Source organism: Zeus faber (assembly GCF_960531495.2).
Source record: "Zeus faber genome assembly, chromosome: 5".
Lineage (NCBI taxonomy): Eukaryota > Metazoa > Chordata > Actinopteri > Zeiformes > Zeidae > Zeus > Zeus faber.
In genome coordinates this window covers 34,665,686-34,683,735 of record NC_137192.1, presented here as the reverse complement: position 1 = coordinate 34,683,735, position 18,050 = coordinate 34,665,686, and the positions used below count along the sequence as shown (strand labels likewise).

The 18,050-nt window shown below is 47.8% G+C and overlaps 4 protein-coding genes across 4 annotated transcripts in view; 3 read left to right on the top strand and 1 right to left on the bottom strand.

The window, feature by feature from the left end:
* LOC307230746 (rab GDP dissociation inhibitor beta) overlaps nt 1–552 on the top strand; it is a gene marked incomplete at both ends in the record, with an annotated part of 3,142 nt that extends 2,590 nt beyond the window's left edge. The window contains 3 exons of the mRNA XM_080001183.1: nt 1–106; nt 256–310; nt 406–552. The exon at nt 1–106 is cut by the window's left edge and continues 39 nt beyond it. Coding sequence (XP_079857309.1) covers nt 1–106; nt 256–310; nt 406–552 — 308 coding nt within the window. The remainder of the gene's footprint in view (nt 107–255; nt 311–405) is intronic.
* Nucleotides 553–1,580: 1,028 nt separating this feature from the next.
* On the bottom strand, nt 1,581–4,109 carry ndufaf3 (NADH:ubiquinone oxidoreductase complex assembly factor). The gene is made up of 5 exons (XM_079999978.1): nt 3,796–4,109; nt 2,750–2,945; nt 2,578–2,644; nt 2,384–2,484; nt 1,581–2,262 (listed from the first exon to the last, which is right to left on the bottom strand). The coding sequence occupies exons 1-5, from the start codon at nt 3,879–3,881 to the stop codon at nt 2,155–2,157; spliced, it is 558 nt and encodes a 185-aa protein (XP_079856104.1). The 5' UTR covers nt 3,882–4,109; the 3' UTR covers nt 1,581–2,154.
* A 651-nt stretch (nt 4,110–4,760) lies between these two features.
* nckipsd (NCK interacting protein with SH3 domain) lies at nt 4,761–12,283 on the top strand. Its single transcript, XM_080001483.1, has 13 exons — nt 4,761–5,032; nt 5,946–6,058; nt 6,179–6,389; nt 6,512–6,587; nt 7,193–7,728; nt 8,096–8,266; nt 8,458–8,544; nt 9,240–9,378; nt 9,534–9,614; nt 9,774–9,902; nt 10,144–10,233; nt 10,354–10,526; nt 10,660–12,283. Exons 1-13 carry the CDS (start codon nt 4,862–4,864, stop codon nt 10,876–10,878), a joined length of 2,196 nt encoding a protein of 731 aa, XP_079857609.1. The 5' UTR covers nt 4,761–4,861; the 3' UTR covers nt 10,879–12,283.
* Nucleotides 12,284–12,409: 126 nt separating this feature from the next.
* slc25a20 (solute carrier family 25 member 20) lies at nt 12,410–17,667 on the top strand. The gene is made up of 10 exons (XM_080001508.1): nt 12,410–12,522; nt 12,638–12,749; nt 13,646–13,738; nt 13,855–13,982; nt 14,098–14,188; nt 14,338–14,455; nt 14,545–14,617; nt 14,805–14,914; nt 15,564–15,688; nt 16,990–17,667. Exons 2-10 carry the CDS (start codon nt 12,648–12,650, stop codon nt 17,050–17,052), a joined length of 903 nt encoding a protein of 300 aa, XP_079857634.1. The 5' UTR covers nt 12,410–12,522; nt 12,638–12,647; the 3' UTR covers nt 17,053–17,667.
* The last annotated feature ends 383 nt before the right edge of the window (nt 17,668–18,050 follow it).

Genomic DNA, 18,050 nt, shown 5'->3' with positions numbered 1-18,050 from the left:
CCCCAGACGGGATGTACATTGCCACCGTGAGCACAACGGTGGAGACCGGCAACCCAGAGAAAGAGGTGCAGCCGGGGCTGGAGCTTCTGGAACCCATCATGGAAAAGCGAGTTGACGTTCCCACTTTTCTTCTTGACACAGAAAAACCGAAACATTTCGATTATTATTATTATTTTCTTTTTTTTCCCGTATGGAGCGTTGGGAGTGATATTGTCCCCTCCCCTGGAAGGTCACAGCTGTCCGTTTGTCACGCAGGTTCGTTTCCATCAGCAACCTTCTGGTCCCCTCTGAAGATGGAAAGAAGAGTCAGGTAAAAGTCCCCCCTCGTGTAAAAATGGAGGAAAATGAAACAAAACAGCTGCCGTCTTTGTCCGATCGTGATGGCTTCTGTGGCTTCTCCCTCAGATATTTGTGTCCCGCTCCTACGACGCTGCGACCCACTTCCAGGCCGAGTGTGAGGACATCAAAGACATGTATCGCAGAATCACAGGCTCGGAGCTCTGCTTGGCTCAAATGCCCCCAGACCCGTTCCAAGACCCCGCCGATGACTGAAAGCCGTGGGGGATTGTTTTCAATTAAAATGAGCCCAACAGCCACAAAATTGAAAAAAAAAGAACGTTGAAAAGACATATTTGACTGTGGCGTTATGTCGTGTGTAGTGAGGTGGGAGGCAACGTCCAAGGTGCCACCCCCTAGGGCTGCGATGTGTTTGTTATGAAGCCTAAAGCCTGAAGCAATTGGCCGGAAAGCATCTGTGGTCTCTTCACAAGGTCTGCACCCTCAGCTGCTTTATGTTGTGATATTAGGATGAAACTGAGATGAGGAATAATTTTGGTGTGACAGTAATTCTAGCAAGCAATCAGAAAGGAACCCTAACCCTGCAGTGTGCTTTTGAAGCAGTCAACCCCAACCTCTGTGCTCGTAGCAAGAAGAAGAGATTTTTGTTTGTTTGTTTTACTTACTCGTGGTCTGGATACTGCATTTCAACAGAATACCTACGGTGAATACACACTCTATGGGAAATTACACCGGAGGTGAATGTCTTAGGATGAGTACTGTGAATGTGCAGGCGTAGCAAGGATTTGACTTAAAAAAAAAGGATTGAATTTAACATTATTTGTGTGTTTATAGATGTGATGTTAGTATATTCTGCCACATAACCCTTCCCCATGTCCAACTCCAAATTGACAAGCCTTATAAAGACACTTAGCCATCATTTAGATTTGACTAAAATAACTTTTTTTTTAATCATTTGATAAATTGTACCTCAAACTATTAATAGCAGTTTCACTTGTGAAGCTATTTTTCTGTACCACGAAAAATACATGCAAAACAGTTCAATCTGAGTGTCAAATAAAGATGTGTGAATCGACCGCTCTGACTGGTGCTGGTTGAGAGACGATTAGAGATGAATGCCGGGCAGGATTTATGGACACCCTGACGCCCTTCTCCATGAAGCTTACGTCTATGAAGGACAAATCCTTCCGAACTGTGCGGCAGGCTCCGCCGCATGGCCGGCCCCGGAGGCACAGCAGCGCTGGCGGCAGAGCACCGAGGGGAGATTAGAAGACTTACGCAAATGTAGGGCAGCCATAATCACCTTGGACAGAAGGTAATAATGTCTTTACTTCACGCTGATATTTTAGCGTCTATAAAGCTCTGCACAAACAACAGCTACACACCCTGGTGTCTGTCCAATACAATACATGTACAAAGTGGGTCTACTTACACATTCAAAACAAAAAGAAAATCATCTTGCAATTTGGAAACATCTCCTGACCGCACTCACTGCTGCACTTACGGTTTATACAGAATCTGCCCCAAGACGTTTGAAGCAGCGATACAACACACATAGAAGAGGACAATTCCCACATACGCCCACAAATCACGGTGTATTCTTGAAGGTGTGAGTTTTATATACATTAAACTGTGTATCGTAACATGTTTACATAATAAAATATAATTGCTTGACATTAATTATTTACAGGTGAGCTGTATCCCAATATCAGAGCTAGATTAATAGGCCTGTTGAGTTACTTTGATTGCAAAATACGGTTTCCTAAGGTGTGGTTATCATAAATACTTACTGAACATGACGAGTGAATGAGAAGCTCAGCGGCAATCAGTCCTTTAGATGTTAAAAAAAAACAACAACTATTCTTCTGTCAGTTCGAGGGCGTTGCTGATGGGCGGAGGGATGAGGCCGGCTGCTGTCACCCGTCGCTCGCTGGTCAGAAAGTTGAAGGTTGCACATGCGTTGGGCTGGAATACAGATGGAGACGGGGGGGGGTGCGAATCAGACTTCAGCAACTGTTTTTCGGGGATCGTGGCGAAGCCAACCTTTGATCGTTGATCGTACTGCACAATGATTTGTAGCCATTACCGTGTCTTGTACTTCCACAGCAATCCCTTTGCTCTTCATTAAGGCAAGAACCTTAGGGTTAATTCGTTCCACGCGAGCCCCCGTTCCCAGTACCAGAATTTCTATATAAGGCATAAAGCAATAGTCAAACAGTTCACATCAGCCATTTTCTTTTTAGTGAATATTGTAATTATTCGTCACTTCTTTACTTTTACCTATTTTTGGTTCAATCATGTGGAATAGGGACACACTCTCTTCTGAAATGTCTTCATGAGTCCCAACCTGCAGAAGGACAACGATGTAAGCTAATACACAAACAGAAAATAAATCAAGTGAGCAAGTAGAAAGGACTACTGGTACAATGACGGTCATGGAGCCCGAGCTTACGTTCCACTGCAGAATAGCAGGAGGCAGCACAGCACAAGGCCCGTACACCTTGTTGCCATCGATGTTAAACCCTCGATCACTGTAGCTGTAAATCATGGCGCCGCTGCCCGGCTCCTTCTTCATGACGGACACGGTGGTGCGCTGGTACATCTCATCATCGCTGGGACCAAGCCTGTGAGCACGAGACAGAAAGGGACTGGACCCAAAACAAACAAACGTGGAAAAAGATTTGGTTAGTTTGCATCAATGCAATATCGTAAAAGACAAAGCATGGTATTTTGTACTGCGGTATTAGTATTTCATTTTTAATCTTAATAAGCATTGTTGTTATTACATAGGGTTGTTGTTTTTTATGCAAACTAAAGGAAAACGTGGGGGAAAAGACCTTTAGATTTCACATTTGTTGAGGCTTGTTGAGGACTTTTCAAATGAACAAAATGTGCCAAAATAGATAATACACAACATGTAGTACATGCTTCAGAGTAAAACTCATCCTTATGACAAGCTACTGTAAGGACCAGCAAGTGAAGTCTCCTTCCACAGGAAAGAGGCTGCACATGTATTAAGTATTATCTATTTAAGTTTCCATCACAGCTTTTAACATGAGATAAGATAAAAAATACTTTATTTTCCCCCAAAGGGGAATTACAGTGTTGCAGCAGCAATGACATACATGACAAAACACACATCATGAAGTAGGTTGTTTTCTGAATGAATTACTATATATATATATATATATATATATATATATATATATATATATATATATCTACTGTACTATATTAAAATACACCGAATAAAAATATAATTTAACTGAGTGCAAGAATAGAAGAAATTAAAAATAAATAAAAACAGAGACGATATGAAAGTCTTGTCAAAATAGTTTCACAGATAGATCTACGTCATGTTCGAACACGTTCTCCATTCATTTAACACGTTGCGCTTGGGACCCGCAGAGCGTGCGTGCGTGCGTGCGTGCGAGCAGCGCTACAAGGGCGTGTGATGAAACCGACGGACGCGTGACGCTCAAACCCGAAGGGACGAACCTCGTGGAAGCCGGTGCCGGTCGGGCCCGCAGGACAACGGCCCGGGCCGCTGTGCGGAGGAGCCCTGCGCCCCCCGCGCTGGTCATGTTGACGCGCAGGCTGAAAAACGAGGAGGTCGAGTGTCGCTGTGGAGGGGGGGCGGAAAAAGCTGTTACACCGGGGGACGGAATACACCGTTACACCGGGGACACGCTTCCGGTTAAACGATTTATCGAGCATTTTTTTTGGGGTTTTTTTTGTTGGGGTTTTTTTCAAGATCGACCCTCGCAGGTTTAACACATATTACTACAGTATTGTGTTTCACTACAATCAGTCTTGAGTGGTACAACGTTGAGGTATAGTTATTTAAAGTAGTGCATCGCTTCTCCTCTGGCATCGATTATCGTGCCTGGGGGGCGTCTCGCGGCCGCCGCTGCGCTGTTCATTGGGCAGGATTAGTTATGGGCGGTTAGACTCAATTCTTCGGATTCGGTTCCTGGCGACTCATTCAACTTTCCGACTCTTCATTCTTTTGATTCCGAGTGGGTGACCGGGGGGGGGGGGCTCGTGGCGGGACCCAGGGGAGTCGTTTGGATCTTTGTCGTGATTCTCACCAGAATCATTCAATTCTGTAAAAATAAAAATAAAATAAAGTGTTTAGGCAGAATAATTAAACCTGTGGATCCCGTGATAAACCTCGAGCATAATTATCTACACAAGCAAAAGCAAGTATGTTGGTGGATAAATGCAACGTGTGAACCACACAGAGAAAACACTTGTATTCTGTCGAAACTATTTGTTTTGGTGGAAAGCAATGAAAGTGCAGCTCAGTCGCGGGTCGAAGATTCACTCTTTTGCCGAGTCGTCCGAAACATTACTTCGCTGCGGCCGAGTCGTCCACGAGTCGTGCGAGGCGGGGTGGCCCTGCGTCGTAAACAGACGCGGCGCTCAGGCCACGCTGCGGATCCTCCCTTTAAATCGGCCCTGACGCGGGGGCCTGGAGCAGCGACGTTCCGCCGCCGATCACCGGGGAGGAAGCCGCACGGAGATCGCAGTGCGCCCGCTGGGGCCCGGGGCCGGTCGAGACATGTATCGCTCGCTGTACACCTTCCGATCCGCGGAGGCCAACTCGCTCCACTTCGCCGCCGGGGAGAGCTTCCTCATCCTGGAGCGCAGCAACAAACACTGGTGGCTCGGCTCCCGCTGCAGCACCGGGGAGACCGGGTACGTCCCCGCGTCGTACATCGAGAAGATCCAGGTGAGGGGCCGGGGATCGGGAGCGCGCCTCAGCGCTCGGGGTCGCCTTCCAGGCGCCCGTCGCACGTTGAGTCGCTGCAGCTCGGGTTAGGGTTTCATTCGTGGCAGTGACGCCGCTGCCGTGATCGAATGCCACATGATAAACGCCTGTAACCGTGTAATAATCCAAACCCACCATGTCAACAATATGCATTTACCGGCATTGCCCATCAGAACGTTAAAAGTTGCATGACCGGTGACAGTTATGTCTTCGCATTTGAATGGAAACACACGGCTGTGGAATCGTTACGATTTTACAAAAAAACGCAATAAAAAAAAAAAAAAAAAAATTAAAAAGTAACGCGATCAGTTGGGTAGGCGGGTACTGCACCACGCATTTGGGGATATTGACCGTCCGGCCGCGTCACGGGTCAGCCCCGTGACAGGACGGATCCCATTGAACCGACGACTGCAGCAGTCCCGCTGCGTAACACGTCGTGCGGTCTCAGATTAACATTATTCCTGCTGTGAGCTCCAGGCACGTTCTGTTTGCAGGGCTGTGCAACCAGTTAGAACATGCATTTACTGACTTAATTGCCATAATAAAACCACTGGAGTGGCGCAGCGGCTGGGAATGTCTTTTTTTTTTTGTTTGTGGCTGTGTAGTTTCGAGGTGGGGGGATCTTATATGTTTTGGTTTTTTTTTTTTCCCACGGTGCAAGGCAGAGGATCAAATGTGTGACATTATTTAAGGGCTGCTCACTGTCGGTTAGATAACTGTCCCGGCTTTTGTCCGCCTCGAGTCCTTTATGCCCCCAAACCAAAATATGTTGTTCTTCGATTTGCTCCAGATTCAGAATTATTCATGCTGCCACATGAATAAATATTTCACCTCGTCTCCCCCTTCTCCTTTCCACTCCCCGACCCTCTACCAGGCTGCAGAGAAGGACGAGGTGCTGCAGTCCATCGACAGAGCCATCGAAGGCATCCACAATGTGGCCATGAAAAATGGCGGCAAATATAATTTGGAGCAGCGAGATGTCCTACAGTGAGTCCGTAATACACGTTATCATCTTGTTGAGTCAACATCGTTCACTAAGCCGCCTGATTGCGGTAGGGTGCGTCACTTTTGTTCTCTGCCAATTTCTTCTAAATCCATCCGTTGCAGGAAGTTGATCCATCACAGAAAGCAGACGCTCGCTCGACGGAGTCCAGTTCCCTCTTGTCAGAAGCAAGGCCTCCCGTCTTCCAACAGCGAAATATCTCTGAGCCAAACCCCGCCGCCGCCAAATGGCCTCACTCGAGATTATGGGAGCCAGGGCAGCGTGCCCATGTCGGGAAGTCTGGACAACATGCAAGGAGAACCGGGCTTTTACCATGTAACAGACGTACACATTACACCCGGTTACGCGGAAGTAAAGTGCACGTTCCCTCCGTCGGCGTGGATGATGTGACGTTGACGCCGTCTGTCGTGTGTCATGTCGTGTGTCATGTCGTGCAGGTGCCGCCGCAGCCCCGACGCGCTGCTCCCGTCACCCCGCCCCCGCCCGAGAAGCAGCAAGGCAGCCGACGCCCAGGTCAGAGCCCGGGGAGCCTCGCATTCATTATCGGCGCGAGCTCTATGAGCCGACACTTTTATAACTTTGTCTTGAAAGGTGTAAACAAAGCTTTACTCACTTACTTACACCAACGCCAACTCACAATAATCCTGACCAGTGGATGTTGTATGTGTTGCTACGCGTCCCAATATATTTTCCACATAGGTTTTATCACAACACAAACCACTATGCCATGAAAGTTAAAGCACTGTGAGAGTTAGTGCTGTGGTTGGAGTCAGTGCGAAAGCCGGCACTTAAGATTTATTTTGAATTTATTTACACGATGCCCTTGAGTGTTTGTGTCACTTAAGACCAGCAGAGAGGAGAAGGCGGCGTTTTGCAGCAATTGCTCAACCAAACATACACCACGTGATTGTTGCATTTTATTTTACATTATGCTGCTATTACATGTTGTAACCGATCGATCATCATTCCATTTGGGTGCGTCTTTAAGGTATTCCTTTTCTCATGTTACCTGCTGCGCCTAAAGACTCCCAACCCAAACACTATTCTTGGTCAGGTCATTAAAGTTCACAGGGAAACGTAACCCGAGTCGTAACCCGTTGCGTCTGTAATCCCGACAGTGGAACCGGATGTCCCCTGCAGAGTGTCCTCTCTCCCCCCGTCCCCCAGTCCCTCTCGCTCCACGAGCACCGCCTCCTTGGACTCGGGCTCGGCCTCCTCTGAGGTCAGCCTGCCGAGCGTGGCCAGCACCCCTCCTCCCCCCGTGCCCAGCCGCACAGCAAAGCCCCCTCCGCCCGCCGACGCCGCGGCGCCCCCCGAGTCCCCTTCTGAGGCAGCTCCGTCCAAGAAGAGCCCGGCGCCGCAGCCTCCCCAACCCAGCGCCCCCCCGCTGCCTGCTGTGGAGGACCCGCCTGAGAATGAATGGCCCGTGGCCCCTCCCTCTGTTGCTGAAAGCCCCCCTGGCAGCCCCACATCGCCCGAGCCCATTCCCATGACGACCGGGGCGGAACTCATTGAGTTGGTGCGGAGGAACACAGGCCTCAGTTACGAGCTGTCGCGGGTGGCTGTCGCGGTGGTGGTGGGCCATCTGCAGACCGCCTTACCGCAGGCCTCCTCCGCCCTGGAGATGGTGCTACTGTCGCTGGTGGAGAGCAAGGTCAGGTTCATGTTCTAAATGTTAATGCTCTTGTTAATACAATGCAGTGAAAGCACGCACACGTCAACGTCTCCGAAAGTGAGGGATGGTGTTTTGTGATGTTTTGATGAGGTTTTTTTTTATTTTTTATTTCCTAAGTCTGATTTGCATTTACCTGGTTTTTTATTCCATGCATTAATAATTGTGTAGTTGATGATGTGACAGTTTAGAGATTGTCGGATTGTGAAATTCTGGTTACACTACGTTGCATGCTGTTTTTACTTTCTGAGTTGGTCTGGAAGTTAGAAGCTCAAATAAGCAGGTTCCCTGACACCGGTATTTCAAGTCGTAGCAGGTTGGAGTGCTGACTGTCACGTGGTCTCTTTAGGATTTGAGTTCCGCGCTGCCGCAGGGGCAGGTGTGTCACGATGAACAGCGTCTGGAAGTCATCTTTAGCGACCTGGATCGGCACCGCTACGATTCGCAGCAGCGTAGCTGGGCCCTGCACGAAGACCGTGCACTGATCGCATGCTACCTGGAGGAGCTTCTTAAAATATTGGTGTGATGCATGAGACAATTATTTGTTTGTTTTTTTTCCCCCACTTTTAAAGAAAGTTGTGTCAGCTAGCAGGATGGCAGTTTTTATTGATAAGTTAAATCCAATAAGGGATAAAGAGATTGACAAAGATATTGATATAATGTTGATATTGTAATTTTATTAGCAGCTAAAATGACTTCTTTGTACCCCAGACGGATGCAGATCCAGAGGTGTGTAAACGGATGTGTAAAGTCAACCACTCCGAGCCGGTCATGTCACTGGTGTCATACTATCAAATGGTAAGTCGATATCTTCGATCTGTAGCAGAAATACCACTATGATAATGAAAAACACCTTTTTCCTTTAATGCATTTTACAAGGTGTACGATGCAATCCCAGCAGGATTTTTAGCAGCGAATACTAAGGATCCAAAACATGCTCTGGTTTTTCCACACGTCCAGAAGGCTGAATAGAAAACTGCGCAGGGCCTCGTCTGGCCAGTGGGCCGAACAAATCCTTAATTTTTTCTACTCAAAGACAAAATAGATAAATAATGTACCAGTGATCCCAAAGCCAATCACAAACATTGGTTAAGTGGTGGCCACCTGCCTCAACCTGAATTGGATACACTGGACTGGCTGGAGGGCCACCAAATTGATGTTCGTTGAAGTGCTACTGTACTTCGATTTATTATTATTATTTTTTAAGAAGTGTAAAAATGCACATCAGGAAGTAGCAGGGTGTGACTCACGTACGTGTGTGAGGCGTCATCCTAGTATTTCCATTATTTTTTCTTTGAAGCCATTAGTTGTTTCAAAGAAGGCCTGAAAAATGTTTGCTTAGGGTGGTAATCAAGTGACCCTGCACCCGGACAGCTAGCATTATTATAATTATTATTATTGTTCTCATTATCATTGTTGTTGTTGTTGTTGTTATTATTATTATGGTTCTCTACCAGTTGTCAAGGTCCAGTGTATTCTTTGTGACTGTGCAGGAGCATCGTGTTTCCTTGCGCCTGCTGCTGCTCAAAGTATTTGGAGCGATGTGCAGTCTGGACGCCGGCCTCATATCCACCCTTCTCAACTCCATCCTGCCCATGGAACTTGCCCGGGATCTACAAACTGACACACAGGGTGAAAACCTCTGCGTCTACTCTCTGTGCCCTTTTCACAAATCTGCTTAGTCTGATGTCTTCCCGTAACCATGAGCTGTTGTTGTTGCCGTCTCTACTCAAACATTTGTATCCAGAGGTGCTGCCATTTACCGTTTATTTTCCCTCTGCCTTCAGAGCACCAGAAGATGTGTTACACAGCCTTGGTGCTGACCATGATATTCTCCATGGGCGAACAAGTTCCATATCATCACTATGGTAGGATCCTCAATATGGTTCTGTCGAACATATCACGTGCTGTAGCCTCGTTTAAGGCCACACGATGGCAAACGTACATTAAATGTTGCACCAGTGTAATGAATCAGGGGAAGTCTTTTATTTTTCCTGTTGAATTGCTTTCTGCTCATCTGTTCTCAGAACACTTGAATTCTGAGTTTGTTGCGTTCCTTCTGACCGTGGTGGAGGAGGGACTTCCATCTGACCCCACCGAGCAGCTTCCCGATCTCTTCCTCAACCTGCTCCTGGCCTTCAACCTCCATCACACCGGTGAGAACAACTGGAGGAGGAGGAGGAGGAGGAGGAGGAGGAGGAGGAGGAGGAGGAGGAGGAGGAGGAGGAGGAGGAGGAGGAGGAGGAGGAGGAGGAGGAGGAGGAGGAGGAGGAGGAGGAGGAGGAGGAGCTTCCATTTCACAGTTACTTATTTGCTGCAGCTTAAACAGTTCTGGGATGTTCTGTTGTTCAGCTTGGTGTTTCACTTGGTGTTTATTTATTTTTTCATGTCTCCCAGTTCCCAGCAACAACGTCATTATGCAGGAACTGATTAAGAAAAATGTGAAGGTCCTTTCCGAAAAAGTACTCCTGCTTTTAAACAGAGGCGGTAAGGCTCATTTGTTTTGACGTTTTTAAATGATTTTGTTTTCAATCAGCGTAAGCTCATAAACCAGCCCCCGTCACATGATCTCGGCCTCAAGGCAGTGTGTGTCTGTTGCCTTTCTAGATGACCCTGTTTGTGTCTTCAAACACACCCCACCCGCCCCACACTCCGTGCTTAAGTTTCTTCAAGATGTTTTTGCCAACCGCGAGTCCGCGGACATCTTCTATCGCACCGACATGATGGTGATGATAGATATTGCCGTTCGACAGATATCTGACCTCTCCCCGGGCGACAAGGTGAGTCGTGGTCACACGGCCCACACGTTGGGTTCCCAGCTGGCGACAGAGAGGTGGGTCGGCCAAACAGACGCACCCGGCTTTCGTCTCACGAGCCCTTTTATTTCTCTCCCCCTCTACTCATTATATGAAGTTGCGGATGGAATACCTCTCCCTCATGCACTCCATCGTGCGCTCCACGGATTACCTGGAGCACCGGCACCGTCTCCCCGACCTGCGGTCGGCGCTGCAGCGCATCCTGGGGGAGGAGGAAGATCCAGGGGAGGAGGAGAGCAGCGCCACTGCCAAACAGATGGACAAGCTCATCGTGCAAGAGATCTACAAGGAGTTCCCACAAATCAGTGAGAATTAGCCACAACAGGGTCTGCTCCTCTTACCACGCCAGCTGCCGCAGTCAAGTTTTTAACAAAAAGGGTTGACATTAGGTACAAACTTAGAGCAGGTTTTCTGTGCCAACTTTGCGCTGGGAGGACATATCTTTTGGGATAGTTTTGCAGCTCAGGCATTTTGCGTAGCCCTTGACTTTAACGTGTACACTTCTCGTGATAGTGACTTCCGAAAAGGTTTTCCCCCCTCTTACAGAAATAAAAGTGTGAATGCCAAAAGAACTTCAGGTGTATTTGAGATCAAATAGCGCTGAAGTCTTCAGGGCGGTGGATGTGGATGGAACAAGACGTGTGTCTGGAAATCATGCAGGTCTTAATAGAGTGCTGTGTGCGTTGAGCATTTTTCATAGTATTCATGCCCCCCCCCCCCCCCCCCCGCGCTCTTTGTGCTTTCAAATTGACATGGACCATCAAATAAACATGGTAAACATGTTAGTTACAACAGCATATTCTGTAAACTTGTGATTATAGCTAAGCTGTAGCTGAGCAACTCACTATCTAATAAAAGGGCAATGCTGCTACATAAAGAAGTACACGGCTCTAATAGGCCCAGTATAGTCCCTGCTGCCCGCGCGGATTTTACCCTAACACTCACTTTAACAGTGTAACCTGGCTGATGGCTTATTAACTGTGCATGGAAAATAATCACTTACAAAACGTTGGGAATGTTTACAGTTTTATTGTCATGCTCTTGGACTAAAGCAGATTCTATTGTTGTTCCTTTTGTTTCCCTCCTCTATTTATATCAAAACTAACTGCTGCAATGAGGCTGTAGTAAATAATACGATTGTTGTTGCAAACAAAATAAGCCGTGGCATTGTGATGTATGGACGGTGGGAGGAAGGAGCAGAATGCCACATGTTCCCGTGCTGCGCGTGTGTATGTTTCGTGCTTTCTTTTCTCTTGAAAGTCATCAATGGGGTGGAGGCCGTTGTTTTGCACACTTGTAAGCAAAACATATTTAATGACTGTCCTTATGATTTCATACTGTAACAGAAAAAAACTTGTCATTCTACAAATATATGTTGTGGGGCATTTGCGGTCGTTGGTTAATTAACAAATTCCCATATTCCAACGTTTGTTTGTGTTTAACATACAGTGGCTTCTTCTGGAAACACCATTTTGACATTGCACAAACTTAAATGAAGTGGTGTCTGTGCAGGTTGTATTTACAAAGAGTTGGATCTTTGGGAATATTGAGAGAGTCTCCGACTGACTTTGTCGTCGTTTACATTGTGTGTGAGAGTTAAATGTCTTCTTAGTTGTTGTCAATCCATAAACACACTTTTCCCTTCGAACCACCACTGTTGAAATCAATTAAAAAAATTATAATAAAATTATATTTTCCCAATGCAAATGGTTGCGAAAGAGAGCATCATATTAATTGTATTTTCTTAACGCTTGCGATTCAATAAAGTCTTCGCGGACGCGCCGCGTGTGAACGTGTGGAAGTTCTTCTGGGTGACAATCCCACCCGGACATCAAAAAGTGACGGACCAGCCGCCGGCCCGCCAGCTGGTGTCACGGTGAAGACCGTCCGGGTGAGTAATTGGGTGAAAGGTCCGTGACGGCGGTGACAGCGGAGTCGGTAAAGCGCTGTGGCCCAGGAGGTTCGTGCCTACTTCGCTACTCAACGACGCCGCGAAACAACGTCTCAACCGCAAGTTTAATTCAGTTCCCATATTATCATTATCATTGTCATTATTATTATTTTATCTTGTACAGATCAGAAACTATGTCGAAGCAGCAGGCGATAAGTCCGGGGAAGAACTTCTTCGCTGGGGGCTTTGGGGGAGTCTGCCTGGTCTTCGCCGGCCATCCGCTGGACACCATAAAAGTAACAAGCTCTGCGGCGTATACACCGATTAAAATGTGCGGCGAGCGAACTGTTTGCACTGTTGTGTAAATACAGAGCCACTGCAACCACCGCGGAAATGAGGAGTCTTTCTTGTGGGCGGGTGTGACACCGTGGACGTTATGCTTGATTATATGTTACAGCCCGGTGTTCCACAGCTGTGCACGGTTCAGTCTTGTGTGTTTTTTGGGGGCTTTGGTGCAGCACACAGACTACTGCGACCCTTTGACCCACATTCATATGATGCATGCTTGTTACATGATCCCCTGGCGGGTGAGGTGAGGGGTTAATAAGTAACCCGGTGACATCTCGGCACACCACAGCCTGACTGGTGTCGACTGTGATCTGCGTGTCTATCTGCGCATCAGTCCTAGTCTGTGGAGAAGGTGGCGAGCGTCTCACCCCGCGTGGGGCCCGCTCGGCTCGTCGCTTGCACCTTGCGCCCGGGTGACTCGGGGGAGGTCTCTCTCCGCGTCCTCTCTAGACACCTGTGTGACCTGCGTATCCGCAGTCGCTCGCCCCCGCCGTCCTTCGAGCCTCGCGGGTTCGCCTGGTGCCGCCGTCGCCACGAGGATTCGGATGCCGGGTCACAGTCACGCGCTGTGACCCCTCTCACCTCTGGCCCCCACTGCTGTCACGATGCCTGACGTCCATATCCCGGCACATCTCTCCCGGAACCCTTACCCTCTATAAAAAGCCACACAAATTATTAAACTCTGACTCTAATAATGTTGATATTGACACAATGACTCGGCTGTCACTGATGACAGGTGGATTTATTGTCAGTTGTTTTGGACAAAATGTAATGTTTCACGATCTTGCTCATGTTTCGTCTGTGATGCATAACAGCTGTTTACGTGAACGTTCCAATTCTTTAGGTGCGACTCCAGACTCAGCCCCTGCCGAAACCGGGAGAGAGCCTTCAGTATGCCGGCACTATTGACTGTTTCAAAAAGACCCTGAGTAAAGAGGTGGGATGGGGTGGAGCCTGAACATGCTACTCTGGCAAACGTTGTCTTTATTTCGTTGAAAATGTCTGAAGAAATGTCTTGCACCCTCCTTACTCTCCCTTCTCCTTCATTTACAGGGTGTGAAAGGCCTGTATAAAGGCATGGCCGCCCCCATAATTGGGGTGACACCGATGTTTGCCGTCTGTTTCTTTGGATTTGGCCTCGGCAAGAAATTGCAACAGAAAACCCCTGATGATATCCTCACGTAGGGCGCTGTTCAGTTGCACATCCTCAAAGGTTAAAAACATTTTCCCCGTGGTTGCGCGGAGGGCAAATCCATCTTTTTTCTTTTTTTTTTTTTTTTTTTCCCCTTCTTACAGATATCCGCAGCTCTTTGCTGCAGGAATGTTGTCCGGTGTGTTCACCACGGCCATTATGACTCCAGGGGAGCGCATCAAATGCCTGCTACAGGTGTGAGAAACATAAATGTAACAAACGATCCAAATGACGTCGGCTTTCTTTGACCGAGTTGATCTGATTGAGACGTTTGACAGAAGAGCTGCGAGGGAAGGGCTGCGGCTGTTGCCAATGTGACACGGCAGGTGTGTTGATGTGTGCAGATCCAGGCGGCATCTGGGAAGGTGAAATACGCGGGGCCCATGGACTGTGCCAAACAGCTGTACAGGGAGAGTGGAATCAGGGGGATTTACAAAGGAACGGCACTGACCCTCATGAGAGGTAGATGCTGTCTCGCGTGTAGACATCTGCAGTGGAGCAACATACCAGTGTTGTGATAACACCGAGGGGTTTTCTTTTTTGTTCCTCAGACGTACCAGCCAGCGGGATGTATTTCATGAGCTACGAGTGGTTGAAGAATATCCTCACCCCAGCAGGAAAGAGGTGACTATGTGCAGTTTGTCTTGCATGGATTGAAAATATTCATTGCGGTAGAAATGGGAATAACTTATTTTATTATTTTAGCTTATGAGCTTATGCATATATGTATGACCGTGTGTATATGTTTGTTACAAATAACCTCTTGAATCTTGACTTTGTGACTCTGTGATTCTTTGCCCTCTCTCCGCAGCCACAATGAGCTCAGCGTGCCCAGTATTCTCTTCGCTGGCGGGATGGCCGGGGTCTTTAACTGGGCCGTCGCCATTCCGCCAGACGTTCTCAAGTCCCGTTTCCAAACAGGTAGGATCTGAGATTCTGACACGGGGAACTATATTTGCATTGGCCTTTATCCCCGTTAGCATCCCAAAGAGCTTCACGGTCCCAAATACCGCTGGATGATTTGATGGCAACCCCTAGACCAGAGCGGAATAGACAAGGAAAAGGAGTAGGCGCCCAAAGGTAGAAAGAGTCAAGTAAACACTAGAGTCCTGCACATTGAGGGAGGAGGAAGGCAAACCCAGTACAAAAATGAGAAAACACAGTGAAGGATCGTGGTTTTCCTAGGAGGCCAGCAGGAGGTCAGGCACCTTCAGTCCCAACAATGCTCCACTCATTCCAAGATTCCAGAGGAATCTGTCGCATACATGTACATACGCTCATTTTCCCAAGCGAAACCATTTTAAGATCTCTGCGCCCGACCTCACTTCAAAAGACAACATACAATTAGCAAATCTCAGTAAAAATAACGGCACAGCTGTGTATTACAGCACTGATATGGTATTATAATGTTTTCCTGGATCCACCTTAAGGTGCGGAAGTTGCAGATGAACAATTTGCAATGTGTCATTTCAATAACATAAAACCTATAACATGACACTTGGCATTTTACAAAATGTGTCAGTGTTGAAATGCAAATGACTTAATATTTGACAAATACTCTTCCTCGCAGCTCCTGAGGGAAAGTATCCCAATGGCTTCCGTGATGTTTTACGTGAGCTGATCCGAGAGGAGGGCGTGGCCTCGCTCTACAAGGGCTTCACCGCTGTCATGCTCAGAGCCTTTCCCGCAAATGCAGTGAGTGTTTCTGGTACTTTTACTTCTGGTAGTCGTACTAATATATGTTAATTCAAACATTTGGGTAAGATGAACAGGATGTGCAAAGTTCAAGCAGAGAATACAGAGAAATCCATCCATCAAATTCATGGAAATTGCATCCGTTTCTAGAATCTCTAATTAAAACAATAGGAGCGAAGCAGTGTGGCAATTGGGCAATTTCTGTATTTTTTTGGACTCATTTCAGACCTGAATCCAAATATTGAAGTCAGTTTTACTTATAATACATCTATTGCACATCCAGATAAAAATAAAACGGGACCAAACACAGACATACAAACAGGTGGCACCACTAGCAGTTATGTTTCCATTGAGAATCTCATTTTTTCATGTAGAAATCTGTCACAATCACAGTTTTGCCTCAATTGTATGAAGGGACATTCCTAAGAACCAGCTGAACACTGATGTGCTCAATGTGAAACACTCGTACAAATGTATTATCGGGAGACGTATCCCTATGAAACACACGTACTGTACATGCTGTAATACAAACAAAAACATCTTTTAATTTTTGCCCAAAAAAGTACCGTCCACATCCCAAAAAAAAAGCAACGTTGGACGTGTGAAGTGTTCTACAAACAGAACAAATAATAGAAACATGTACTGTAAGCAGTCATCATTGGGTACTGTACTGATATGCGGTACTAAAACCCCGTCATGAGAGTAGGTCTCGGACATATTCTCATTTCGGGAAGAAATGGGGAACGATTGGGACGGCGCCGTGAACCCACCGCCTCCCCCCTCGCCGCGCCGCGCGCTCAACCACAGCGCCTCGGCTCTCAGAGAGCCCGGCTCTCCTTGCTCCCGCTTTTCCTCGTCCTCCTCCTCTCGCGCTCTCTCTCTCTCGCTCTCTCTCTCTCTCTCTTTCTCTCTCTCCTTCGTCGGCATCCATCGCTCCAAAATGTAAGTGCGGCGTCCCGAAGGGCGGGGCGTTCCAAGTGAACACCAGAGAGTTCATTCATGACGGCCGTGCCGGACGTTTGGAAAGAGCTGTGCTTGAGGACGGGGGCCCCGGGTGTCAAGCAGCACACGTGCTTCCATTTTGGGAGAACAGGTTGAGGTGATGGGTACGTTCAGGTTCAGGTTGTGGTCATCGGGCCTCACGTACCGGTGTGAGTGTGTTAACAATTGGGGGGGAGAACTGTAACGGCCAACGACGCAGCCCGAGTGACGCGCGCTCCATTGCGGTGAATCCTATTCATGACTTATGCTCAGAGGTCAGTGCTTGAAGGACGCTCCTCCCTCCTTGTGTCTCCCTCCAGGCCTGCTTCCTCGGGTTCGAGGTGGCCATGAAGTTCCTGAACTGGATGGTGCCGAGCCTGTGATGAGGGCTCCATGCCCCGGCGCGCGCGCCTGTTCCCGTATCTGCAAAAGCAAACTCAGTGGGGGGCCCCAACACACTATCAGTTATGTTTCTCACCCACAGCTCAAATCCATTGTGTTGAAAGTGTCAGTGCAAGCTCCACATGCTCCGCCTCCTCTGCTCACTGATATTTCAGGAACTTGAGCCCGGACTCCGGCAGGGGGACCGCTGGCCTCGTTTAATGTTTGTGCACATGTTCGCACGCACGCACGCACACGTACACATGAATGTCCTCACTCCTCTTTCGTTTTAAGTTTTTAATCTTTTTTTTTTTTTAATATCAGGAAAAGGAGTGAACTGAACATGTGCCTTTATTATATCCAAACAAGTGTACATATCAGGGAAAAGGTGCATATTCCTGTGTGTGTGTGTGTGTGTGTGTGTGTGTGTGTGTGTGTGTGTGTGTGTGTGTGTGTGTGTGTGTGTGTGTGCGTGTGCGTGTGCGTGCGCTGACTATGAATAAAGTGCATTTCGGCAGCATAGTTGTTCCTAAACCCTTCAGTCGGTGGATCAGGCCTCACACGTTGTTACTCTACGCAAGATGAACATTAAATCCAGAATACCTCTTCAAAAAGCATCTCTTGGCGTCCGTCTTTCATTGAGTCCGTTCTTCGGGGCGTTACCCAATCAACTCCCAAAATGACGACGCGTTCCCGGACGGACTTTTAATTATATTTGATGCAGTGACCGGGTCGATATTTTCCGATGGGCTGCTCTACATAAATAAATCAATGCCTGGCGGGATGGGCGGTGGAGCGGGGCTGAAAGGCGGTGCAGACTCGATCAGCGCACCATCAACGCAAAGGCTGCAGCACCGTGGCTCCGGGGTCGGCCCCGCTCGCTTCTGTTCACCCGACGGTTGTGATCAGAAGTTTCCGCTCCTCGTGACCCGCGCTCCTGAGTTTCACTTCAGATTCATTCTACAAGTTACTTTCCCGCCGGCGTCTGGTTTTTGTTTTT

What these genes read in the sequence shown, in the direction of transcription:
- ndufaf3 (XM_079999978.1), bottom strand. Translation starts at nt 3,881, where the DNA reads ATGACCAGCGCGGGGGGCGCAGGGCTCCTCCGCACAGCGGCCCGGGCC. An exon ending in CCGGCACCGGCTTCCACGAG is followed by an intron (nt 2,946 to 3,795) that starts GTTCGTCCCTTC and finishes TTTTGGGTCCAG; the next exon opens with TCCCTTTCTGTCTCGTGCTC. An exon ending in CATGATTGAACCAAAAATAG is followed by an intron (nt 2,485 to 2,577) that starts GTAAAAGTAAAG and finishes TGCCTTATATAG; the next exon opens with AAATTCTGGTACTGGGAACG.
- nckipsd (XM_080001483.1), top strand. Translation starts at nt 4,862, where the DNA reads ATGTATCGCTCGCTGTACACCTTCCGATCCGCGGAGGCCAACTCGCTC. An exon ending in AGGAGCTTCTTAAAATATTG is followed by an intron (nt 8,267 to 8,457) that starts GTGTGATGCATG and finishes TTTGTACCCCAG; the next exon opens with ACGGATGCAGATCCAGAGGT. An exon ending in CTTCAACCTCCATCACACCG is followed by an intron (nt 9,903 to 10,143) that starts GTGAGAACAACT and finishes CATGTCTCCCAG; the next exon opens with TTCCCAGCAACAACGTCATT.
- slc25a20 (XM_080001508.1), top strand. Translation starts at nt 12,648, where the DNA reads ATGTCGAAGCAGCAGGCGATAAGTCCGGGGAAGAACTTCTTCGCTGGG. An exon ending in ACCCCTGATGATATCCTCAC is followed by an intron (nt 13,983 to 14,097) that starts GTAGGGCGCTGT and finishes CCCTTCTTACAG; the next exon opens with ATATCCGCAGCTCTTTGCTG. An exon ending in CAAGTCCCGTTTCCAAACAG is followed by an intron (nt 14,915 to 15,563) that starts GTAGGATCTGAG and finishes TCTTCCTCGCAG; the next exon opens with CTCCTGAGGGAAAGTATCCC.